At 41.5% G+C, this 27,846-nt stretch overlaps 1 protein-coding gene across 1 annotated transcript in view; it reads left to right on the plus strand.

The window, feature by feature from the left end:
* The window catches only part of NDST4 (N-deacetylase and N-sulfotransferase 4), a 185,913-nt gene that overhangs the window by 21,335 nt on the left and 136,732 nt on the right, over positions 1 to 27,846 (plus strand). Inside the window, exon 2 of the mRNA XM_039913706.1 lies at positions 1,142 to 2,380. Within this exon, the coding sequence (XP_039769640.1) occupies positions 1,400 to 2,380 (981 nt within the window). The 5' untranslated portion in view covers positions 1,142 to 1,399. The remainder of the gene's footprint in view (positions 1 to 1,141; positions 2,381 to 27,846) is intronic.

Genomic DNA, 27,846 nt, shown 5'->3' on the forward strand with positions numbered 1-27,846 from the left:
AGCAGTATACCAATCTCTTAGGAAAATACATTACAACAGAGTTAGTAGACATGTTCCTGCCCACAATGGAGCTTCAGTTTAGGGGGATCTTACAGCCTAGGGGGATTTGCATGGTGGATTTACTGCAACTCAATAATTCAAATGAATTGTTTGAATGAATTCTTGAAATCTATAAGCTACTGATTTTTTACTTCATTATAAAATAGAATGTTTATGGTTTTTCTCATTTGTCAAAAAAGAAATCCAGAATCTGTATATTCTGCCTTTTTTTTTTTTTGCATTGGTGACTTCTAGTGACTGCACTACTTCAGGCATCTAAACCGTTAATATAAGTTTTCATGGGTGATACAAAGTTAAAGTCGTAAAAGCTTTTTCCTGGAAAATTGTTCAGTAGAAATGCTTTGGGACACTTCAGTCCAACATTTTCCATTTCTTTTCAGTTAAAATAACTTTACCCATGACAAAAGTGTTTTAAAATGTCAGTGTTAGTGTAAGAGAGCATGTTGATATTTTCAGCTTCCGTCTAGTGAGTTATCAGTCATTCTTCCCAAAAATGGCTTACATATTTTCTTGAACATGGTTTCACTAATACAAACAGATCCTACTACTGATATATAGGCACTGACTTTGTATTCACAATCATGGTAAAGTTGGCACAACCTTTCCAGATAATCCTTGTAGTCTTCACATTCAGACCACAAGCAACCATTTTAACATTTTTTTTTCTGGCTTGTAGACACAGGAATAATCTATGGACATCTGATATATCTTATCTAGCTGACTGCATTTGCCACTCTGGAAGGATATTTGAGATTACGATTATAAATGACAAAAGATGCCGTACTTTCTCATGACATCTTTTTGAAACCCACTTATCTCAGCAGTCGTACAGGTGTTTTCCTTATGTCTTGTTTATGAGAGTTTAAACCTTCATATGGTAAATCTTATTGATTATTTCAGTTCATAGTGAATCATCTCTTTATCCATAAAATGTTTTGAAATGAAAATATCCTCTTTCGTATTTGGATGTTTGTACCTTTCTATGGATATTTAAAATTTTTCCAGGCTTGAACTTGACATGGACCAATAGTAAGGAGACACAAAGGTAATCTAGCTGTCTGTTTTTTTTTCTGTTTTGTAGATAATGAAAAAAGGATTAATCATCCATCTTTGTTCCTGGATTTCTTCAAAGACAATCTTTCCAGGTTCAAGTTTCCAGCACACTGACCTGCAGCCTTAACTCTGCTTTGTTTTTTTGTGAGCTCCCCCGACATATGTGCATGTCTGGCAATGGTCACATAAACCTGTGGGGAGTACGAGCACCATAGCATGTTCTATGCACTATGGCACTTTAGGGGAAGAGATCAGAAAGCGACACTGAACGTGCTTTAAAAAAAAAATGAATCTTATTGTGAAGCTTCGTAGAAGTTTCCGAACCCTAATCGTCCTACTGGCCACCTTCTGTTTGGTGAGCATCCTCATCTCTGCCTATTTTCTCTACACTGGCTACAAGCAAGAGATGGCACTTATTGAAACCACCACCCAAGTGGAATGTGCTGACGTCAAACTCTTGCCCTACCGGTCGACGGAGCTGAAAACGGCTAAGCCGATTGATACGTCAAAGACCGAACCCACGGTCTTGCTCTTCGTAGAGAGCCAGTATTCTCAGCTTGGGCAGGATGTCATAGCCATCTTGGAATCCAGCCGATTTCAGTATCACATGGTCATCGCTTCTGGCAAGGGGGATATTCCTCCTCTCACAGAAGACGGAAAAGGGAAATACACACTGGTGATTTATGAAAACATCCTGAAGTATGTCACCATGGATTCATGGAATAGAGAGCTTTTGGAAAAATACTGTGTGGAATACAGTGTTAGCATAATTGGTTTTCATAAAGCCAATGAGAACAGCCTTTCGAGTATGAAACTGAAAGGCTTTCCACTGCACCTTTACAATAACGTCGCCCTGAAAGACTGCTTTGTAAACCCCCGGTCTCCTCTGTTGCATATTACCAAAGCACCGTGGGTTGAGAAAGGTCCACTCCCCGGAGAGGACTGGACGATTTTTCAATTTAACCATTCAACCTACCAGCCTGTGCTCCTAACTGAGTTGCAGACTCCCAAGACTCTCCCCGCACCCTTGTCTAGCTCTACCTTTCACGCTACGGTGATCCAGGATTTGGGACTTCACGATGGGATCCAGCGAGTCCTTTTTGGCAACAATTTGAACTTTTGGTTACACAAACTCATCTTCATAGATGCCGTGTCCTTCCTGTCAGGGAAGAAGCTCACGCTATCCCTGGACAGGTACATTCTTGTAGACATCGATGACATCTTTGTGGGGAAGGAAGGAACAAGGATGAATATTGGGGATGTGAAGGTAAGAATGGCTTTCCTTTCATTTTAATAACCGTTACCCAGGCCTAAGTAGGTAAGCAAAGGTGAATTTGAGGCCTCCTAAGTACCAATCTTTTGTTAAGAGGTGTAAAGGCCCTCATGGAGCAGCAGACTCTGAAGGAATTTGACGTCCCCACCTCACCACAGTTTCTGAAGTGAATTAGGTTAAGAATCTTTATCGGTCTCTCCCCTTCCCAGCCTCATCCCCTTCCTCACTGTCCGTGTCTGGGGAAGAGTGGAACCATGAGAGTCTCTTCTTCCCTATCCGATATTCATCTTCCCATGCAGATAGAATGGGGTGGAAACCAGGGCTAGAACAGATGCCGCTCTTTTCCTGCTTGAGGTGAGAAGCCTAAGGTTCGCAGGGAGAAAGAATGGCCCTATTGATCAGAAACTTAAATGTTTGCCAAGCCAGGAAAATCAGCTGATAAACTGAGCAGAGGACTTGGAGTGTATTAAACTCTACCAATAATTTGTGGCTAATCATTGCATAACAACTTTCTGAAGCCTCCAGTAATGGAGAAGGATAATATTTGCCATTAACCTGATGGAAATGTTAAGGATTACAAAGATCTTTTTCCTCTTTTCCTGAATTTTTAGATGATTCTATAAATCACCACGTTCAGTCACGTTCTATCACAACTTCTTCTGGCTTTGAGGCCCTCTTCTGACTCTGAGCTTCTTTCCTCTCACCATAGGCTTTGCTTCACTCTGACGTATATGACAAGGATGAAGGTTTTGTTTCTGTTGTGGTCATTATTTTATACCTTGTTATTTGTATATCCCATGGGAAGTGTTTTGGAACCATGAAAGTATCAATTCCCTCCCTTTCAAAGTAAATTAGAATTCTCAACAGCCTATAAAGGATAGCAGTTGAATAGTATCTGCTGCAGGAAGTTTCCAGGTTGCTGATTGGCAAATAATTTGTAGAAAAAGAGATTTGTTCTCCTCTTCATTTGGAAACACCAAACACGGTGTTTAATGAGAAACAGGGATTGGAAGGAAGGCGGGCTGCTCTGGAGCAGGGAACTGGTATAAAGCGGTGCCACTGAGGTCATTCTAGCTAGAACTTTTTCAAAGTGGGCACCCTCCATCCCCACCCTCCCCAAATACACACATACATACAAACACACACATCACACACACACGCCCAGTGGTCCTGGGGTCTGACTGAAATCCACCGGCATGTGTACTGAGGAGCAGGCTTGATTCTGACAGAATACCAGCCCTGCCTATGCCAGGGGCCGGGACTTCAGGGTGCCAATAGGCCAGTCAGTCACCAGCACTGATGCCGGCTCCTGTAGCGAGCCAGCAAGGCTTTGGCTGGGCCGAGGAAACCCACTACAGTGTGCCTTTGATTAGAAGTATATGGCCTCTGGCCCGGTCTGGGGTCCAGTGGGATTCTGCTTGCCCACTCCGGGCTGCAGAGGTAAGTGGGATCTTGCCGCCCCTATAGTTGAAAATGCCTTACTCTGCCCTTCTGCCCCCTCCTCCTCCTTCCCCATCTCACCCAACACCTCATCTTTTTGGAGCTAAAACGTCTTTAGAAAAGCCTTGTTCCTGACCCCTATTCCTACCGCACTATTGCAGTTCAAGTCCTTTTCATTTTTAACCCCGGAGAGAGAATTCTTCCTAGGATTTAATCTAAATCATCCTTGCTATAGTTTGCCTACATCAAACAAAACCCCTTACTCACCTTCATCCAGTATTAATAGTTCTGAAAATTATGAAAACCTCACTGTCAGCCCTGATCTCTCCCCTCTAGTGTAGATAATCCAAGTTTCGTTAGCCTTTTGGAACTTTCTAGCCCTTTAATCATTTTCATTGATCCCCTCTGAACCACCCCCAATTGCTCCATGTGTCCCTTCAGTCTCAGGAAACCAACCTGGGTGTAGTGATGCTGCCAGCTGTTCAGATATGAGCAGCACTTTACAGCCTTGAGAACTGGACAGGTTGAACCTAGGCTTGAAGAAATCTTACAGTACGGGGAAGGTCACATGCTCGCAGAGTTGGATGCCAGGATTCAACTGTTGTCCCTCCATGGACTCTTGCCTGCTCTCTCTGTGCCTGAACACTAGACTTGAACCAGAGAGCTCAATGAGCATCTCAGCTATGCATCCCTTAGTGACAGAGCTGGGATCCCCGACTTGTAAATGTATTTTTTTTAATAGTATTTGTTAAGCGCTTACTATGTGCCAGGCACTGTTCTATGCATTGGGGTACATACAAACTAATGAGGTTGGAGAGAGTCCCTGTCCCACATGGCACTCTGTCTTAATCCCCGTTTTACAGACGAGCTAACTGAGGCAGAGAGAAGAGAAGTGACTTGCTCAAGGTCACATAACAGTCAAGTGGTGGAGCTGGGATTTAAACCCATTTCCTTTTGACTCCCAGGCCCCTGCTCTATCCATTAGGCCATGATGCTCCATTAATTTATACATGGGGAGAGATTGGAGGCCAAACATGAAGATCCTCAGATTAGATCAAGACACTTGGACAGGAGAACTTTTCACTTCTTTACTCTCTGTACTTCCAAAGCGCTTGGTATAATTTCCTGCACTCAATAAATACCAATCAGTTGTATTTATTGAGTGCCAGCAGTGTGCAAAACACTGTACTTACCACTTGAGAGAGTACAAAAAAGTTGGTAGACACTGTTATGTTTACAGGTGTTTATGTACAGTTCCACAAATGATTGCAGGGTAGGTTCCTGAAATTTAACCTTCGAACTCTCATTTGTCTGGCTTTTTCTTTTTGCTTGACCGGTGATAGACATGCTGCACTTTTTGGTAACCCAGCATGCCTTGGAATATATTGGCTATTTTAGCAGTCAAAGTTCTACCACCTGAACATGTGAGCTGCTTAAAGTGGCATCCGTCTTAAATTACTCTGAAATGTGAGATGATTTGCTGGGAGTGTCAGGAGAAACAGAGTCTAAATCTTCTCCCATTAATTATTCTGGCTAGAAATCATATTCTGCTTAACATATTCCATCAAGTGACTTTTACTCCACTGTGGGCTGGTGTTTTATTTCCTGATAACACTGTATGTCGCAGATAGCCTTTTTTTAATCTATTCATGGGGGTGATAAATGGATTCTTGCTTTTCATTCCTCCCTGACCCCAGCCCCATTTACAAAAAAGCAAATTTATGAAAGTCAACTTTCAGGTAAGACCTTTTTGCTTAGAATATGTTTCTAGCACATGCTATGCAAATTGGGCTTTACTTGTACACCAGATATTTAAGCCTCCGTTTGAAACAGATTAGCTGGTAATAGATAAAACACTGAAATTAGAACTCATGTTGGTTAATGTACAGTTTGGGATAATTATTGAGAGGGGAAGAATGTAGTTAAGAGCCCGAAGTCTCTGGGTTCTTAGTTGAGTTGGAAGAGTCACTTCAGTGGGAAAGAGAAAATAGAAGGAAAGGGTTTGGTTAAAAAAAAAAAAAAGCAACCAAGTGGATACTTGTAGCCTAACTTATCCAGCTGGTTTTGACTGACAAAAAGAGTACGTATTTGTGAAGCACTTAATATGTGCCAAGCACTGAACTGGGCACTGAGTTAGATAAGAGATAATCAGGCCCCAAATGGGGGCTCATATTCAAAGTAGAAAGGAGAGCAGGTATTTAATTTCCATTTTGCAGATGAGGGAACTGAGGCACAGAGAAGTTAAATGACTTGCTCAAGGTCACACAACAGACAAGTGATGAGGTTGGGATTAGAACCCAGACCCTCTGACTCCCAGGTCCCTGCTTTTTCCATTAGGCCACACTGCTTCTACAAAGCACCAGATCAATGCAAATCTTTGTCAGCCACTACGTCACCGCTAATAACCAGGAGGAACGGCCTATAGTTTAGGAATCCGAAAGGATAAATCAACGGAGCGGCACTTCCTTATTGTTCCTTCGATCCTCTGTGAGGCTCTGTTCTAATCCTGGGGCCTGAGAGACTGGCTAATGGAGCCCTGATAAGAGACCATTGACTGGAATCATCATGCATAAATGCTTCTTCATTTGTGTTTTATTACAAGCATTAAGTGCATAACTAAAAACTGTATATCAAATTATTTACATCAGTCCATCTTCCCCTCTAGACTATAAGCTCTCTGTGGGCTGGACACGGGTTTACCAACTCTGTTGTAGTGTACTCTCCCAAATGCTTAATGCAGTGCTCTGTATGCAGTAAGCACTCAATGAAACCACCGAATGATTATAAGATCTTGCTGCTACTCCAACCCATCTGTGAGAAGAGTCTGTATCTGTCCCAGAATTGAAGGCTTACCTATATGTGGATGCCAGTAATGATCTGAGATAAATGTCAAGACCCCCAGGTTTATATAACTCTTTGATTTTTGCCTTCCCAAATGGGTTAAATCCTTATAGTACCATCAGGAGTTTTCATCATTTAGATTATGAACCCAATGAGGTACAAGGACAACGACTGTAACCCAATGAACCTTTGTCCACCCCAGTGTTTAATACATCATTTGCCACGTAGTTAAGTGCTTCACAAATCCAATTATTTTTCTTATTCATTTAGTTTCAAATATGTGACTGGGCATCTAGGATAACCACCTTACCCCAAATATGGTAATGGCATGTTAAAATGTCTCTCAATGTTTGAAGGACAGTGAAGATCTTTTAACTGCTCCTATCTGCTCCTCCCATTTTTCCCTTCTAAAAGCAATAGTGATTTGCAGTCACATCTACGAGTCCTGTAATCCTAAACCTGAATCGGCTAGCATACCATTTTAGAGAGCGATCCTGTCATCTTTCATATGATATTATTAATTCGGTTTGGCCTTTACTTGCGTGGGTGACCTCTCAAATAACTTCACTGGCCATGCTACGCGAAAGGGAGATGTGAACTCAAGATCCCATTACAGCAGACCAATTTAGCGAGTTGCCAAGATAAATAAGAGATGCTAGAAGATGACCTCTAACCTCTAACAAATGCCCAATGGTTTTTCACGTCTAGGTATAAATTTTTTTCTTAAAAGGATGATTAAGTTTCAAATTCCCAGTTAGATCGAGAGTCATGCAGTAAATATTGGTACCAACAACTGCAGGTTCAGTAAGACCAGATAAATGAGACTTGACGCTGTCCTTGGAGTCAGCCTGCTCTTCCAATAGATTGGGGAGAGCCTGATATGCTTTCAATCTGAACCTCTAGCCCACAGATGTCTCTTTTGAGATGAGAACCCTCTTAGTATCTCCATTCTAAGGAGACATGGCCTTACATTTCTTTTTCATCTTGGCCTTCAAGTAAAGTTATATTCGCTTCATATTCCTTACCTACTTCCTTAAACCAAATTCTGAACTCTTGGGAATTATGGCATGCCTATAAGGAGCAATTATTGATTTATTGCTTTATTCATTCATTAGTATTTATTGAGCGCTTACTATGTGCAGAGCACTGTACTAAGCACTTGGAATGTACAAATCGGCAACAGATAGAGACAGTCCTTGCCCAATGACGGGCTTACAGTCTAATCTCATACCATATGGAGTTATAGGTGGGGTTTGGCTCAGAGCATGTTGGGTGATAATTCACAGAAGGTAGTCTCAGGACTAGTATTTACTGTTTTCACAACCAACTTAAATACTGTTAATACAAGTCAGAGGTTCTAATCAATCATAGTATTTAGTGAGCACTTCCTATGAGCAGAGCACTCAACTAAATATCTGGGAAAGTACAGTGAAATTAGTTTTATGATATTGGTACTGTTTAGACCTATTTGGATACATTGTTCATTTTGGGACTGTAATGAGGAGAGACAGAAAATTTTAAGGCACTTGGGGGAGAGTTACACAAATGATTAATGTTAACCTGTGAGAACTCAAAAACAAGTCAAGGTCTAATCTGGCAAAGTGCACCATTCAAAACTCTTGGAACTCTATATTTATTGCAACTTCTAAGAGACTCATGGTTTAAAATTTTTAAAAAATTAGTGAATTAAAAGCAAATTTTAAGTAGCTCAGTTGCACAATACACAATGACAGTTTAGAGAAAGGCAAATCATAATTCTAGGGCAAAAAGAATCCCTATGGACTTCCAAAAAGGAAGAAAGATTTTGGATAGAATTCTTGGCTCAGCTAGCTTTTCAAACAGTTTGGATTTTGAAAAAGCCCAAACATGTCACACCAAGCATTTTTTTTTTCCTCAAGACTCACGTTTTTGCAGTGAAATGTGATCTGTATGTTTTGATTTATTTCCCCATAACTCCTTTTAATGATGTTTTGTAAAAGCCATTTGATGTCCAAGAAGCCTTGTAGCTTTTTCCAAAAATCTGTTAAATTGATTTTTCTTAAACAAGAAGTTGCATTTCACATAAAAATATGGATACTGAGTCATGAGGATTTGAAGATAACTCTGAGCCAATAGCATTTGGAAGACTTTTAAACTTCACAAAGTGCATTCAGTCATCGCTATTTAATAAGGCTTCTTATCTAGGGTTCTCTGCCAGTGAGGGAGGTTGTGAAGATTAATTACTCTTCAATTAATATTTGGAAAAGGATATTGACATCAACTGGTAAAAGTATAGTACAAATCCCGACTTTTCCTCAAGCTACTTTTCATTTTAGTTGATTGTTTTCAGTGCGGCATCCAGGCACAGAAACAAGCACATAAACAATGAACCGTCATGATATAGGACAAAATATTGATGAAAACATTCTGTAATTCCCTTTGCATCTGAAAATATGTCTTCAAATTGTACCCTTAGTCTAAGTGGAGCTAGAAAAATCATAACTCTTACCTGCTTCTGCTTGTTCTTTGTAGATTACTGTTGCTTCCTGAACCTTATTTCATCATGTATTACCCATAGAGCAATCATTTCCAAAAAGTTACCCTAAGAGACAGCATGTACATCATACATTCCTTCTGCAACTTAGTCATTGATTAGATTGATTGAATCCTATTTTATTTCTTGAAAATGATACTTTCTCATTGAAATACCTCAGGGTCGTGACCTTCACTAGGTAAGGTATGAGTAAAACAAGTTGGGGTATCGGGAATATTTCCCGTGAAAAGATGTTACCTCTGATTTTACAGAAATTACTGACTGTGACTCGGGTATGCTGCGCTTAATACTGTGCTTTAAGCGCTTGATAACTACGATCGAATGAATAAATATACCAAGGATTGGACCTGACGCTAGTTTATTCATTCATTCAATTGTATTTATTGAAAGTCTGCTGTGTGCGAAGCATTGTACTAAGTGCTTGGGAAAGTACAGTATAAAAGCCATCAGACACATCCCTTCCCACATCGAGCTCATAGTCTAAAGGGGATGCTTATATCCCATGGATGCTTATCCTCAGTGGTAGACAGCTTGTGTTTTGTGTTTGGATTTCAAATTAAATCAAGGAACCAATAACTGTCTTTAGAAAAATATTTAAATCTCTCCTTTTGGGGATCATCGGCCATGAATTGTTCTCTTTTTTTGTTGTTGTTGTTTGTATTTTTAAACTAGTTGGGGAGAGAGAAGAAAGTTCTGGTTGTTCCAAATCAGAACCAACCTCCCCTTTCCCAAAGGTTTATAAAGGTCTGTTTTCCCATCAATTGTCTTCATCTGAGTTGCTTTGAAATATGCTCACCCATTTTCTTTCTCACCCCACCTGTTGCTTTCAATGTTTTTTGAGTCCAATTCCCCTTAATGAGTTTGGCAGCATTAGTGGCAGTTTTTGTTTTTTCTTAAAAAAAGGGGAAACCAAATCTCTATGTTTCATTGGAGGGGAGAAAATTAAAATTCTGGTTTCGAACTTCTAGCCAAACCTTTTAAATGAGCAGGTGTGGTTTAAATATGGTCTCATTTGTGGCCTCAACCCATTCTGGGTTGTTGTATTCTTCCCCCCAACCCCACTCTACCTTGGAAATTTTGTAATCCTTCTGAACCTACCATCAATCAAATTTTAACACCCCACCTTAGAAAAAAAAATGGAATGATTCTTTTGCTACCTGCAGTTTTATAGAATCCTGTAAAGTAGCACTGGCTCTTTCCTTATTTCTGTCCATTAAAAAGCCTCTGAGCTCTTAAAGAGTAGTTTCACTTGGCACCATTACTAGCGTGAAGACAGGAGAGTGTTGGAGTCGAAAGTGGCCTGAAAACACTGAATCAGATTGCAATGATTGTTAAATCACGAGGAATGCATTCTCACCTCAGTTGCTTTGCCAAATAAGTTCACAGTGGGAGCAGAGCTTGCGTAGCATGGGACAGGGAGCGGGATCACTGCCCGCATTCTCTGTGTTTATCTGTTTAGGTAAGTAGTGTGGCCTAGTGGATAGAACACGGGCTGGGGACACGGAGAGACCTGGGTTCCAATTCCAGCTCCACCACATGTCCTCTGTGCGATCTTGGGCAAGTCACTTCTCTTTGGCTCGGTTCCCTCGTCTGTAAAATGGGGATCAAGACTGTGAGCTCCATGTGGAACAAGGATTGCGTCCAAACTGATTAGCTTGTATCTACCTCAGCTCTTGGAACAGTACCTGGCTCATAGAGTAAGCACTTAACAAATAGCATCTTTTTTTAAAAAAATGGGCTAAAATAGTGAAATGACCTAGTGTTTTAAAAACTCAACCTAAATGCAATAAACTATCAATGAGCAGTATGCCCTAGTGGATAGCACATGGACCTGGGTTCTAATCCCAGCTTTCTCACTTGCCTGCTGGGTGAGCCTGGGCAAGTCTCTTCACTTCCCTGTGCCACAGTTGCCTCAACTGTAAAATGGAGATTGTGATTGTGAGCCCCATGTAGGATGTGGAGTGTGTCCAAACTGATTAGTTATCTACCCTAGTGCTTAGTATGGTGCCTGGCACATAGTAAGCACTAAAATATCATTTAAAAATAATCCATGGTTCATTCATTCAATAGTATTTATTGAGCGCTTACTATGTGCAGAGCACTGTACTAAGCGCTTGGGATGAACAAGTCGGCAACAGATAGAGACAGTCCCTGCCGTTTGACGGGCTTACAGTCTAATCGGGACTGTAAATCATGGTAAATCATGGTATTTACTGGACGCTTCGTGTGTGCAGAGCACTATACTAAATGCTTGGGAAACTATATTACAACAGAGTTGATAGACCAGGAACTATAGTAGTTCCAGAATTGGGAAAATAAGCGATTTAATTTGAGGTCCTCATCTATCAAATTAGGCTCATCCAAATTTAAGCAGCAGTCATGTAAATTATTGCCTTGAAAGTCCTAGATGCAGCAATAAACACATCACAAAGGCTGTTATATGTAATGCACTTCCATTAGTAACATTATTACTTAAGTTACTTTAAAAAATACCTTTGTCATCCAAATGCAAGTAGAAAAATAATCATTTAAGACAATAACAATTTATCCTTAACATTATTCAAGTAGGTCAAAAGACTATTCAGATATTGGTCTCATTTCTATGGATAAAGGAAGGTATCAGTTCAGAATTGCAAGTTATGGTGAATGGATTGCAATCTTAATGGTCAGGGTACTTTAAATTGGAAATGACTAATTTTTGTGACTCTCGAATCACATAGCAAATAAAAACACCTTAAGATTCACTTGTAGGTTTTTACGAATCTTTGCAATCATCTTTGAATAATTCATCATTACGTATTGCATTTTCTTTCCTGCAATTATGTACTAATTCATCATTTCCTCTTTGCTAGCTTTATTTTGTGCCTCTCTTACAATGTCCAATACCTCTAGATTCTGCATATTGGATTTGCACTGAAATAGGCCTGTAAATCAGTATGAGCTGAGAGCCTCAATAAGAAACTCAGATCTCAGCCTATAAGCTATTTGATAATTATAACTTCATGGAAATTTCTTGGTGTGTTGTGCAGGGAAATGCTGGTGTTTTCAAGGTGAAATGAGCCAGTAGTGTCAGGACTGGGGATGTGACCTCCAAAATGTGTAAACCGATGATTATCGTGGTCAACCCAGGAATTTATTCTTCGTCTAGCTCCAAGATTGTATTAAAATCTGGGATTGAACTTCAGTGGTGTCATATTTGCAAAGAAGGGTTTAGAAGCTAGAAACCAATTCATGACCGCGTCACTTTTGTGCTGGTCAAAGCTCTGGGATTGCCATCGCTATCCAATGCTGTCGAATCGTTCCTGATTCATAGTGCCTCCCTGGACCCACTTTCTCCAGAACGTCCTCCCATCGCCTCATTCTGGCCTGTGTATCCAGAGAGTGTTATTGGGAAAAATATGCGAGTGATTTATCACTGCTGCCTTCCGCACAATAAAAACTCTTTGATTAACTTTTGATCACATGATCATCCATCTTTGACTCTTTCCCCTGCCTCTGCTGCCCAACTCTGGGGCAGGTACAAATTATTCAGGTCAGACATAGTCCTTGTCCCATGTGAAGCCCACAGTCTAAGTAGGAGGGTGAATGTGTTCTTAATCCCCATTTTACAGATGAGGAAACTGAGGTCCAGAGGAGCTAAGTGACTTGTCCAAGGTTACCCAGCAGACAAATGGCAGAGCTGGGATTAAACCCAGGCTCTCTGTTTTCTTGGCCTGTGCTCTTTTCATCAGGCCTTGGCAGCTTTTCATGGCAGCATATTTTAATGCATGGGCCCGGGAGTCAGAAGGTCATGAGTTTGAATCTCGACTCCATCATTTGTCTTCTGTGTAATCTGGGGCAAGTTACTTCACTGCTCTGTGTCTCAGTTACCTTATCTGTAAAATGGGGATTGAGACTATAAGGCTCACGTGGGACAGGGACTACTGTGTTCATCCCAATTTGCTTGTATCCACCCTAGTACTTAGTACAGTGCCTGGCACATACTAAGTGCTTAACAAATACCATAATATTATATAAGCAGATGAATATCAATGCACAACCATGTCTTTCCTTCTCCCTGTAAATCTCTCTCTACATTGATTGGCATCCTAATGGAGTTGGATCATTTTGGAGGAAAATGAAGTTGACATTTTAGACAAATGATTTTAAACTAGTTTTTAGCTAGTTAATTAGGTATATAGAAGAGGCTTAAAATGATCCATTCTTCTCTAGTAAATATGCATTTTGGAACTGCAATGAACAAATCTAATTTACAGTAACCCAGTGAGAGAGCACGGGCAAAATTGTAAGGGAAGGTCCTCCACGATTGCTGGAAGTTCTGATTGCATGCTTAATTATCAATGGTAACTGCTAACGAGGAGCAGCATGGCCTAGTGGGTAGAGCATGAGCCTGGGAGTCAGAAGGACCTGGATTCTAATTATGGCTCCATCACTTGTCGGCTGTGTGACTTTGGGCAAGTCACTTCACTTCTCTGTACCTCAGTTCCCTCATCTGTAAAATGGAGATACGAGTATGAACTCCATGTGGGATAGGGACTGTGGCCAACTTGATTAAAATGTACCTACCCCAGTGCTTAGAACAGTGTTTGGCATATAGAACATAAGTGCCGTAATTATTATTCTCTGATTCATTTGCATCTAACCCAGTGCTTAGTACAGTGACGGCTCATAGAAAGCACTTAATTAAAACCATAAAAAATAGTATTTACAGAGTGCTTATGGTATGAAGAACACCGAACTAAGAACAATCGGGTTGGTAGAAGTGATCCTTTCCATCAGGGAGCTTACGGTACTTTTTTTTTTTTATCAAATAGAAGTTTCTAAAATTCCTGTCTTTTTGCCTATTGTGACTTTTAAACCAATTTAAAAACTATACATCTTTGTGCCAGGACCTACAATCCAAATCCACCTGGTACCTCCCGTGTTATTATCCAGGTAACAGTTTGTCAATCAAAAAACAACGCAGACATATGTTATGAGAGAATATGTATAATAGAGGAAAATGCATGTACCGCCATCAACGGGCTGTCCCAGAAACCTTGGTAAATCTTCCTATATTCCCTCATTGTACTTTATTCTTTTATACTTTACGTGGCTTTCCTTTTGTACATTTTGCAGCAATGAATAGGGGAGCAATGAACTGTCATATTACTGATGTCATTCACTGGAGGTACGTCTAAGTCCCTCTACATCATAATGTACTTGGGAAATGTTTCATAGTAATACTTCAGATTAAGTTGAAATCTATACCATATCCTATACTTCTAAACCATAGACCCCTCTGGCACTCCATGGAGGGCCTTTCCGGTCTTTTCATGGGGACCAATGGATCCCAGACTGGAGAAACATTTCCTCTGAGGCCCTTTGCTTAAGCAGTAGAACTACAGAGGTTGAGCAGGACCAGAACTGATGGTGGCTCAATACTCTTCCCATAAGTCGGATCGTGTTCAGTCAAATTCTGCCTTGACTGGACCCAGGAATCCCAGCCTTGCGAGGACTGCTCCCTACTGCTGAGAATAATGATAATAACGATGGGATTTAAGTGCTTACTGCATATCAAGCACTGTTCTAAGTGCTGGGGTAGGTACACGATCATCAGGTTGGACATAGTCCCTGTCCCATATAGGGCTCACAATCTTAAATTCCCATTTTCCGGATGAGGTTACTGAGGCACAAAGAAGTGAAGCAAGTTGCCTGAGGTCACAGAGCAGACAAGTGGCAGAACAGGGATTAGAACCCAGGGCCTTCTGACTTGCAGGTCCATGCTGAATCCATTAAGCTATTCTCCTGAGGTTGGGGTTCAGGGTGTGTGTGTGTGCCCATGAGCTTAGGTGTTCAGATGAGAGAGAATGGTTGGCACTTTCTCCCTGGCAGGATGACGGGCAATATGTATCTGTAATGTATTTATTTTAATATCTGTCTCCCCTCTCTAGACTGTAAGCTCATTGTAGGAGGGGAATGTATTTGTTTATTGTTATACTGTACTGTCCCAAGCACTTAGTACAGTGCTCTGCACACAGTAAGCACTCAATAAATGCACTTTGCCCGAATGACTAAACAGGATAGGTACAGTCACCCAAGCTGGTACCTTTAGTTGCTCTGTGGGGTTTTGCCTTTGCTCCCCACTGGTCATCCTGCTCCTTTCACTTCAACAGTGTCTTTGGATGCTGTGCTGTGTTTTGCGGACACTAGGCATGTAGTACGTGCGTGATGTTTTATTTATATGTGTGTATATATATTAATTTGCCTTGGACTAGTCCTGCCCCTATAGGAGTTCCCTGGACCTCACAGCCATCATCCTGAAGTGTTTTGTTTTTTTTCAAATGGGCCATTGGACTTTTGGAAGAAAGACATCAGTTTAATAATAAAAAAGGCTGTTTTAAAGTCTACAAATCATTCTTATATTGCAGTGTAAATATTGATGTCCTAAGCATGACTGAAAATACACTCAAGTATTTAAGTTTTTTTTGAGAAACATCAGCTTCCAATAAATTGTTGCAGGGTATATGATGGCAGTGGTGGTCCATCACTCAGTAAGTAGTTAAAATCTGATTCCGAGTTGATTATGGCAAGGAACTGACCACATTCAAAATGATTTACGAAATCCCTCATTTACTAGGCTGTTTCCCTAGCTGAAGATCATGGTGGGGAGTGTGAAAATTAAAAGAATTTCACAGGTTAAACATTTCCTGTTAATGCTGATTTAACTACTATTATTTCATTATTATTTTTGCCACTACTATTGCTTCTTGATTGTCAGCGTTCTATCTGCAACAAGCAAATTTGGACTACCAGGACCTTCCCGTGCTGCTGGAAACTTTACTGTACTGCCACTTAACAGATTAATCAGTGTTACTTAATGAGCATTTACTGTGTGCAGAGAGCCCTGAACTAGAAGCAGCGTGGCTCAGTGGAAAGAGCGTGGGCTTTGGAGTCAGAGGTCATGGGTTTGAATCCTGGCTCGGCCACTCGTCAGCTGTGTGACTCTGGGCAAGTCACTCAACTTCTCGGTGCCTCAGTTACCTCATCTGTAAAATGGGGATTAAGACTGTGAGCCCCACGTGGGACAACCTGATTCCCCTGTGTCTACCCCAGCGCTTAGAACAGTACTCGGCACATAGTAAGCGCTTAACAAATACCAACATTATTAAACACATGGGAGGGTACAATACAATAGAGTTGGTATATATGATCCCTTCCCTCAAGGAGTATAGAGTCTTATTCTTTTTTTCTGTGGTTTGACATTAAGGGCCCAGTGAAAGTAATATGGGTTTAACTTCTTCCTTAAGGATAGAGCAGCTGCCTCTGCCTTAGAAATGAAATCTAGCATGTCTGCAGCACTAATTCTGCACCAATACTCACAAATTACTATATGTATCTCAACCTGGAAGTGTGAGACTCATTGTGGGAAGGAAACATCTCTAACAACTCTGTTTTATTGTACCTCCCCAAGCAACTAATACAGTACACACGATAATCAGTAAATACGATTGACCAATCGTCGGAAGAATGAGGGGCTGTCCTTCAGGAAGATGTTTGGTCAGTGAGCACTTTCAATCTCTGAGAATAGGTCTTTACGGTCTCTAGACTGTGATATCATTATGGACGGGGACGTCTGCTATTTCTGTTGCATCGTACTCTCCCAAGTACTTAGTACAGTGTTATGCTCAATAAGTAGCACTGATTGAAAGGAGCCATAGGGTATGCTGGACCCCCACATCAGAGGGAAGATAGGGCTGGTGAAGAGAATGCATGAATGACAGAAGTAGGTCGTTGGAAGAAGAGGAAGCGACTTAGAGGCCACTTCTGGGTGTAGCAGCGCGTCTGAAGGCATTTCTACTGCCGCTATCTATATTCTGAAAAAGCCCATGAGAAGAGGAGCTAAGTCCCTGAATTTAAAAAGGTGATTCTCTTTGTTTAAAAACTAGGAGAAGGACAGTCCTATGATGTATAATTTGCCAGACAATAAGCCCCTTGCAGGCAGGGGTCATATCTATCTATATTTATTGTACAACCTCAACTCCTTAGTACAGTGTCCTAAACACAGTAGGTGTTCAATAAATAAATTCTTGACTCAACATTGGTGTTGGGAAGTTTTTAGAACAAATTATGAGAACATTTATGAATACCAAAAAGCACCCATGATAGAAGAAAACTGCCAACATTTGTGGTAGGTAAACAGGGACCATGGAACCAGTATAATAGGAACTAGACAAGGAGAAACTGTAAGCTCCTTGTGGGCAGGGATTGTGTCAACCAACTCTATTGTTTTGAAGTTTCCCAAGTGCTTAGTCCAGTGCTTAGTGAATCCAACTGATTGGGTTTGGTAGATTAAGGACATGTTTATAAATAAGAGGTATGTTTGAAGTGAGGGAAGCTGGGAGTTTAGCACATCAAGAGTGGGACAGAGCAGAGAGAGCCAAAGGAAGCCTTTTTTTTTTTTTTATCTTGAAAAGCGTAGGATGGTTTGAGGTGAGGAGAACTGCGTTAGTAAGGAAAGGGTGATTTTAATGACTGCTGACCACAGCAGGGATTTTTTTTTTTTCTGCCAAGAGCAGACAACTAAGGGACATACCCCATCACCTGATAACCTCTTGAAATTCCTCCCTGCTCTGGTTCTTTATCATTCATTTATCCTTACTTTAGCGAATACATTGTGTCCACCTGGTTAGGAACTTCCCTTTATTTACTACTCCACACATACTGACAGACATGAAATTTTTCTATTGTGTTCCCAGGCTCATTAAATCCCCTTACTTCCTTATGGCTCATCATCTGTTAATTCAGGAATAAATTACCAGTATCATTTTATCTCAAATGGTCTTGGTATTCTTCCATCTTATTCATCCACTCAAGACATCCCGATCTGTGTTCTTTTTTTTTTTTTTTTGAGATGTAATTACAACGTTGATTCCAAATTCACCATAGCGCTTCACTAAATTATCAACTGGTTCAAATTGATGCCGAGTAAATGTGGGAAACGAAGCAGAATAAATCGACTTTTACTACTTATTGGCAGGAGAGGGCCCTGAAAATTCTAGCTATAAAGATTTTGCTCCGTTATAGTTCCAGATACTGAAATTGCAGAGAACTTACTGGAAAGAAAAAGCTGAGGGGGATGATCTAATGTTTTAATTTGATGACCTGTCACTTTAGAACTCATTTCTTTCCCACTGGCACTCCTGAATCATAGCATAATCTTGGAAACCTTGCAGTCTTCGCTTCTGTCATCTTTTCTTAAATTCAGGACGGAGTGTAATACTCAAATGCTGACTTCAAGTCAGAGGAACAGAATAGCTCATCTACATACGTATATGGATGTCCTTCGGGTTTTAAGGAATGGGGGAGTGAGATTTTTTACCTATGATGGTTGTAGTTGATAAGGTCAACGTGTTTCAGGCACTGCCCTTTCCCACCGTGAGCATGTCAACTTTGCCACTTCCTGCACTGTCATATCTGATGAAGATGGTATTTAAGTGCTTGCTATATGTCAAGCACATATCTGTTACCCAAAGGGCCTTGTACTCTGCACGTAGTAAGCGCTCAATCAATACTATTGAATGAATGAATGTTTTCTTGCCTTCCCCCTGGGATCACATTTTTTTCCCCAAGTCTTTACGCTGTGGTAGTTACCCCATTCCTGACTGATGGATGCCAAGCTGATATATCTTCTCTATCTACCTCCCAATTGCCACCCTTCTGTCCCATCGCGTAGGAGGGATGGATTAGCCTCGGTCCTAAGACTTCAGGAATCTGCTCAGAGGAATTGATAGTGCTAGTGGCTTGTGCTGCATCACTCTCCTGGTCTTCTCCCTGCCCAACATGTTCTAGCCGAGAAACAGTGCAACCGGTAGATAAGAATGCAGTGAATTGTGAACCATTACAACCCAGCTTATACATATAGCTTCTCTAATGCCAACCTAATTACTTGCCTCACTCTCATCCCTCCCACTGTCCACCCCTTAAGTCACTTAACTTATCTGTTTCTCATTTTCCTCATCTGTAAAATGGGGATTCAATACCTGTTCTCCCTCCTCTCTGAGACTATAAGCCCCATATGGGACAGGGGACTGATTAACTGATTTCTCCCCTAGCACTTAGAACAGTACTTGACAGGTAACGAACACTTAAAAAAAAACCCACAATAATAAAAATAACTCAGTTCTTCTGCTCTTTATGCTGGACCAACAGCGGGGTTTACGATTAATAATGTCATCTCTTGAGTCTGAAATCATCTTATTTTGGTACAAATTTCAAAGCCTTATTGAAAGCGCAGCTCCTCCAAGAGGCCTTCCCTGACTAAGTCCTCATTTCCTCTTCTCCCAATCCCTTCTGGGTCACCCTTACACTTGGATTTGCTCCGTCTATTCACCTCTCCCTCGGCCTCAGAGCACTTATATACATATCTGAAATTTATATTAATGTCTGGCTCCTCCAGTAGACTGTGATCTCATTGTGGGCAGGGAACGTGTCTTCCAACTCTGTGATATCGTTATATTATACTCTCCCAGGTGCTTAGTATAGTGCTCTACATACAGTAGGCACTCAGTAAGTACAATTGATTGAAATTTCAAGCCCTTGGCAAATTGAAATCTAGTTTCAGAATGAGTAATGGTTGGCAAGCAAACTAACGTCGGCACAATGCCTGGATGAAATCAGACTGGATCTAAAATAAATGTGACTTTGAGAAAGTCAAATATTAGGAAAAGAAAATCACTGGCAGAAACTCTATCAGATGAGATATATCTAGACTAGAATTAATTCATTTACATTGTGTGTATATGTATGTATATATAAATATATAATTATACATTTAAGTGCTTACTGTGTGCCAGGCAGTGTTCTAAGTGCTGTGGTGGATACAAGATAATCAGGTTGGACACGGTCCCTTTCCCACATGGGGCTCCCAGTCTTGATCCCCATTTTATAGATGAGGTAACTGAAGCACAGAAAAGTTAAATAATTTACCCAAAATCACACAGCAGACAAGTGGTGGAGCAGAGATTAGAACATCACGATCTTCTGACTCGCAGGTCCATGCTCTATCCATCAAATATATCATGCCACTTCTCTTGCTCGCTCATATATATATGCCCACATTCCATGAAATTACAGTCTATTGGAGGAGCCAGACACACACACACATTCACAAAGCTGATTTCACCCCAAAAAGAATGTGATTTTTAGCTCTTTGATTTGTAGGGTTGCCTAAGCCTAGGGCTCATGGCCAATCCCTAAACTTTCTTGGATTTGTTTAAGAACAGACCCAAAGGTTAGCCTGGTTCATGAATCTTGATTAATTTCACTGTTGACTTCTGGCTACCGGTGACATTATGCGAGAAAAAAGATGTCTGGTAGTATAAATAGATAACATTACACTCAGCTTGTTTTGTTAACTACTTTTCATTTTGTGGCATTATGAATTTCCAAGTTACTATTAGTCATAAGTCATACAGCGCTACCTCGTGCGGGCTTAGAGACATAGCACAAAATTGCCCTTTTGAGGTGGGGGGCAGGGCAAGTGACAGAAGAATGTGAATACTTTATGACTATCCTAAGCAGTTCTTGTGTCTTCCTAGCAGTACTGTGCCTTTGGAGATTCATGTGAGCAATAATCAGGTGTGATTAGGGAATTAGAGTGTGTAATTCTTTCCTTTTTGTTATTGGGGAAGGGAATGGAGCTTCTCATGAGGGCGAATATCTTTCTAGAAACTGAATATGCAGTTGAGCAGAGCTAGGGAGCTCAATCTTTCTTTAGGTGCTGTGATGTTTTAGGGTGGTCACTTCGGAGTGAGCAGCCATTACCTCATCTGTGAAATGGGTATTCAACACCTGATCTTCCTACTTATATTGTGAGCAGTGGGGCATAGTGGATAGAGCACAAGCCTGGGAGTCAGAAGGTCATGGGTTCTAATCCTGACTCTGCCGCTTGTCTGCTGTGTGACCTTGGGCAAGTCACTTCACTTTTCTGGGCCTCAGTTACCTCATCTGTAAAATGAGAATTACGACTGTGAGCCCAGTATGGGACGGGGACTGTGTCCAACCCGATTTGCTCCTGTTCCCCTCTAGTGCTTAGTACGGTCCCTGGCATGTAATGAGCACTTAACAAATACCATGATTGTTATTTTTATTAGGGTCTGTGTGGAACAGGTACTATGTCTCACCTGATTATCTTCTATCTCCCCCAGTGCTTAGAACAGTACTTGACAAACACCACAATTATTTTTTCAGGTGAAATTTTTCCAATTCCCTAAAAATGGTTTTGTGACAAAGCAGTGAAAATATGTATCATGGAAGAACACACTGTCTATATAACAGGTTCCCAATAACTCCCTCTACAATGTGCACCCATTGTGGGCAAGGAACGTGTCCACTATTTCTGTCATTCAAAGGGCAGGGACTGTCTCTATCTGTTACCGATTTGTACATTCCAAGCGCTTAGTACAGTGCTCTGCACATAGTAAGCGCTCAATAAATACTATTGAATGAATGAATGAATGTCATATTGTGCTCTCCCAACCACTTAATACAGTGCTCTGTGCATAGTAAGTGCTCAATAAATACCATTGATTGTATGGAGCGATATATTTTATGCTAAACATACCATATTCACGTGCATAATTGCATCCACAGCATGATTTCTATTATTTTCCTTCACTCCCTACCCCTAGGCTTTTGAACAGATAGTGTAGTGAAGCTCATCAGGGAAGGAAACGAGGTTGGGTCAGAACATGTCAACACGCATCTCACAGAGATATGCGAACTCTGGGGTAGGAAGAGGAGAAGCAGGGAGAGGGGACCGTAATTAATTGAGCGCCTATCATATGCAGCCCTTGTGTGAGTGCAGTAGAAGTAAGAGATGCAATCTCTGATGCCCTCTGTCTTCCATCTTTCTTCTCCCCGCCTTTTTTTCTTTCTTTCCGTCTAATCTTTTCTTCGATAGCTAGACTCAACTCCCTGTGTAACAGGCCCTCCTCTCTTTCGGGATTGCAAAAAGTTAAGCAGTTATGCAAATAAATATGGTAGTTTATCCCTCGACGCCTCGGGAGGGCATTAAATTTCTAATGCAGAGGCTCAAGCAGAGTTGTGAAGACCATTGAGGGAATTCAGGAGGAGACTGAGACAGTTTAGAAAAAGAGTTAACAGAGGGGAAAAGTAAGAACAAATCTCTCCGAGATGGTAATCAAAAGTATGGTGAAGTTCCACTTGGGACTAATACGTGCTAGCACTGGGCAAACAGTGACGACTCTGTATCTCTTAGTACATTCTTGTAGGAAGGCACTGTATAGAAGAACATAAACCTGGATGGAGCAGCTTGGCCTAGTGGTAAGAGCACAGGCCTAGGGGTCAGAAGATCTAGATTCCAATCCTGGCTCTGCCAGTTGCCTTGTGTAAGCTTGGGCAAGTCACCTAACCTATCTTTGCCTGTTACCTCATCTGTAAAATGGGAATTAAATCCTACTCCCTCCTACGTAGGCTGTGAGACATGTGGGACCGGGACTGTGTCCAACCTGACACACTTAGCACTTAGCACAAAGTAAGCACTTAACATCCACCACACACCCTGGCCATCAATAATGTTGGTATTTGTTAAGCGCTTACTATGTGCCGAGCACTGTTCTAAGCGCTGGGGTAGATACAGGGTCATCAGGTTGTCCCACGTGAGGCTCACAGTTAATCCCCATTTTACGGATGAGGTCACAGGCACAGAGAAGTAAAATGGCTTGCCCATAGTCACACAGCTGCCAGGTGGCAGAGCCCGGGATTCGAACCCATGACCTCTGACTCCCAAGCCCGGGCTCTTTCCACTGAGCCATGCTGCTTCTCTTCTTCATCAAGGCACAGAGATGAAGCTCCCTGATGATGGGAATTTATCTATGTGTGAAAGTGTGTCTGCTACGACCTGTGTGACCAAAAGTCTCTTTTATATTTCGTCCATATGAAGTTTGCCCCATCCAATGATCGTTGCAGTTGGTTGCAATAAATACCTGGGGATGTTTTCATTTTTGCTTTTTGCTGGAACAAACCTCTTGCAGTCTCTGACTTTTGTACAAATCATCCCCTTTTAACAATTGGAATCTGCACTGTACTGCCAACTGGTAAATATGACTTAATATTGATTCCTGTACTACTTCTGTATCCACTGTGCACCAAAGTTTGCCTTCACCTACGTCTAAAACCACGCCACGGTATTTTCCCATTTGATCGTAAGCTGTTTGAGGATAGGAGTCACAGTGCTCTGCACACAGTAAGCACGTACGTATCATTGAATGAACAAATCATCTACCTCTTCTGGGTATTTATCAGAAAGTATTTCAGTTATATTTATCGAGGCTTACTGTGTACAGAGCACTGTACTAAGCACTTGGACTGTGAACACAGCCAGGTTTGTGCAGAGAACTGTACTAAGCAATGAGAGGTGGGAATTAAACATGAATCAATGGTATTGACTGAGCACTTACTATGTGCAGAGCACTGTATTAAGGCCCTTGGGAGAGTCCAATACAATAGAATCAGCAGACACGTTCCCTGCCCATAAAAGCCCTCAGCGGAGCGATTATGAGTCTAAAAGGCAGGAAAGTCAGGGATGCAAAGGAAGATTCCCAGTGGAGTCTCTTTATTCACAGTTTGATAACACCGCCTCTCATTTCTAGGCACCCGAAATGTTCCACGACAGATTGGCACATTTTGTGCTAAAAGTTGTTAATCAGGAGATCCTTTTAGTTGATCCCATAAAGAAGTTTGTAACACCTCCTGCTCTTGTCTGAATACTTTTTTTAAAATGGTATTTAGTAAGTGCTTACTGTGTGCCAGGCACTGTACTAAGTGCTGGGTAGTAGGTACAAGATCACCGAGTTGGGCACCGTCCCTGTCCTACCCAGAATTCACAGTCTTAATTCCCATTTCCCAGATGAAGTAACTGAGGCACCGAGAGGTGAAGTGGCTTGCCTAAGATCACACTGCAGACAAGGGGTGGAGCAGGGATTAGAACCTACCTTAGAATCTACATCTCCAACACCCCGATCTCTCTTCCTGTCTGCAGTCTCGCATTTCCTCCTGCCTTCAAGATATTTCTACTTGGCCGTCCTCCCATCACCTCAAACTCAGCATCCAAAACAGAATTCCTTACCTTCCCACCCAAGTTCTGTCCTCTCCCTTACTTTCCCATCACTGTAGCCGGCCCCACCATCCTCACTGTCTCACAAGCCCATAACCTTGGCATTATCCTTGACTGCTCTCTCTCTCATTCAATCCACATATCCAATCCATCATTAAATCCTGTCAGTCCCACTTTCACAACATAGCTGGAATCCACCCTTTCCTCTCCATCCAAATTGCCACAATTAATACAATCACTCATCCTACCCTGACTGGATTACTGCATCAGCTTCCTTGCCGACCTCCCAACCTGTTATCTCCCCGCTCCAGTCCATACTTCACTCTGCTGCCCAGATCGGTATTCCCCAAAAACGTTCAGGACGTGTCACGCCGCTCCTTAAAAGACCCCAGTGGTTGTCCATCTACCTCTGCATCGAGCAAAAACTCGTCACCATTGACTCTAAAGCAGTCCGTCACCTGGCTCACTCCTACCTCACCTCACTACTTTCTTTCTACAGCCCAGCCCACTTGTCTCCTCTAATGCTAACCTTCTCACTGTGCCTCGATCTCTCCCATCTTGCCACCGACCCTTTGCTCACGTCCTGCCTCTGGCCTGGGACACCCTCCTTCCTCAAATCCGACAGACGATTACTCTCCCCTCCTTCAGAGCCTTATTGAAGGCATATCTCCTCTAAGAGGCCTTCCCAGACTAAGCCCCCTGCCTTCTCTCTTCTCCCACTTCCTTCTGCATCTCCCTAACTTGCTCCCTTTGTTCTTCCTCCCTCCCAGCCCCACCACACTTATGTATATATCTGTGATTTATTTGTGTTGATATCTGTCTCCCCTGCTGTAGACTTTAAATTTGCTGTGGGCAGGGAATGTGTCTGTTTATTTTTGTACTGTACTCTCCCGAGCACTTAGTACAGTGCTCTGCACACAGTAAGTGCTCAGTAAATATGACTGAATGTATGAATGAACCCAGGTCCTCTGACTCCCAGGCCCATGCTCTTTCCACTAATAATAATAATAATAATACTATGTGTTGAGCACTTATTATAAGACAAGCACTATTCTAATGGCTGAGGTAGAAATGAGTTAAATTGGACATGGTTCCTGGCCCATATGGGTCCCACACTCTTATCCCCATTTTACAGATGAGGTAGCTGAGGCACAGAGAGGTTAAGTGACTTACCCAAGGTTACCCAGCAGATATATGGCAGAGTCAGGATTAGAACCTCGGTCCTTCAAACTCCCAGGCCCATGCTCCATCCACGAGGCCACACTACTGCTCTGAGAAGTCCTAAAGTGGTTAAGCGACTTTTTGAGGGTTGGTGGCAAGAAAGAGGAAGGTGGGACTTTACTTTGAAGATGATCCATTCATTCAGTGGTATTTATTGAACGCTTACTATGTGCACAGCACTGTACTAAGCACTTGGAAGGTACAATTCGGCAACAGATAGAGACGATCCCTGCCCATTGACGGGCTTACAGTCTAATCGATCCATCCAGCAAGGGCAGGGGGGACCCAGACTGGCCTGCCAGAGCCAGGGATCTCCCAGCTGGACATGAGAGTTGCTGCTGCTGTCACTGCCCTGCTCGGTTCTACATTAGGGACGGTGTCCGTGGTACCCCTGGTAGGGTGTGAAGGAGACCCCCAGAAGCTCCATTTTTGTTTTCATTTCATTTAAAAACACGACAACAGGTAAATCCTCCGGAGCAGCGGCTGAAGTGGGAAAAGCATAAAAGCATATCTGTGGCTCCGCGCCAGACCCCAAGACCCTCATCGGGACTGCGAGGCATCGGATTGAGGAGCAGCATGGCCTAGTGGATAGAGCACGGGCCTGGGAGTCAGAAGGACCTGGGTTCTAATCCTAGCTCTGGCACTTGTCTGCTGGGTGACCTTGGGCAAGTCACTTGACTTCTCTGGGCCTCAGTTCCCTCCTCTTCCAAATGGAAACCTAATGCCTCTCTCCTTCTTACCTAGTCTGTGAAACCTATATGGGGCCTGATTAGCTTGTATTTACCCCAGTGCTTAGTACAGTACTTGCCACATAGTAAGCACTTAAAGTATTATTATCATTATCAGATTACATCATATAACTTTCAGGGGGAGGATTGGGATTGGTAGAACGGGTAGGGCGTCCAGACAATTTGTAAGCCAACCAAATAACTCTTATACAAAAAGAAAGAGGACCCATCCTGAAAATGAGAATCCAAAGGTGAAATACTTTTAATTGTCAAAATAGGTGTAATTCTCTCTGAGGTTTTACAAGTGGTAATACTTTGTATTATCCGTATTCCAGGAGGTCGTGTTTAACGTGGTCTTTCAAACCTTTAGACCGTGTTTAATTACTGAATTAAAATATATTAAACCTTTTAATTGGCAAATTGATGTTTCCTTATTTTCCCCTTGGCTCTCTCCAAATGAACTATTTGGCGTCAAGCAGCATTTTGACAAAAATGCTTTCTCTTTAGAAATGTAGTAAAAAATTAATCCCCAATTACAGAACTAGAAAAAGCTAATCCTAATTAAAGTGTAGTCACGTGAGGCTTTGAACTCATTCCGTCTGGATTACAATGTAATCCATGATCTCATCTTCTTTCATCTTTAATCAGAATTTATTGAACTTTTTAAATGCTAAATTTACCTATAAAGGAACATAAACATGTTGTTCATTATAGGTTGTGAATATATTAAATTCCAAATGAAAAATTAATATTAAAAAAAGTTTGTTCCATAAATATTTAGTGTAAAACCAAATGTAAAGAGCAATATTTTATTTTGTGCTCCTTGATTTTATTTTTGAAAAATTACAAAATAGAAGAATGTTTTACTCTATTTCTATGGGAAATTGAAATATGCTTAGGGGACATAGCTTCATGGATGATTAATAAATGGTATTTATTGATCACATACTGCTAAAAGGACATGGTATGAAATTTTTTTAGAGAGTACAGTTCAGCTGATAGACATGATCCTTGCCCACAAGGAGCTTCAAATGATGATATGCTTAGCCCGACAGTTAATTTTTCCCATTGAGTGCACTCTTGAAAAGAAAGTAACCATAGTGACCTCTTCTAGCATGGTTTCTCCTCTGTGAGTCATAGTATGATTGGATCATTATGGATCGTAGACTTAATTACAGTGTATTATGCCAGAAAAAAAAAATCTTCTTCACCAAGAACGTTCAGAAGGGAGTCAGCAACCGTAACGTTTTGCCACAAGAAAGGGATATTATTCTTGTGAAAGAAAAAAATCTGCGTAGAAAAATGAAAGCTATTTATAGAACTTGATTCTGTAAGATATACTGATCAAAGATCATGTTTCCTCCCTTGTATTTCTGTGACTGTGTAGCTTTCTAAACAGAAATACCAACCAGTGGCAACAGTAATAATGTTCATTCATTCAGTCGTCTTTCCTGAGCACTTACTTTGTGCAGAGCACTGTACTAAGCGCTTGGGACGTACAGTTCAGCAACAAATAGAGACAATCCGTGCCACAGCGGTCTCGTGGTCTAGGCGGGGGAGACAGACATCGAAACAATTA

This window comes from Ornithorhynchus anatinus, chromosome 12 (assembly GCF_004115215.2).
Source record: "Ornithorhynchus anatinus isolate Pmale09 chromosome 12, mOrnAna1.pri.v4, whole genome shotgun sequence".
In the NCBI taxonomy this organism is placed as follows: Eukaryota; Metazoa; Chordata; class Mammalia; order Monotremata; family Ornithorhynchidae; genus Ornithorhynchus; species Ornithorhynchus anatinus.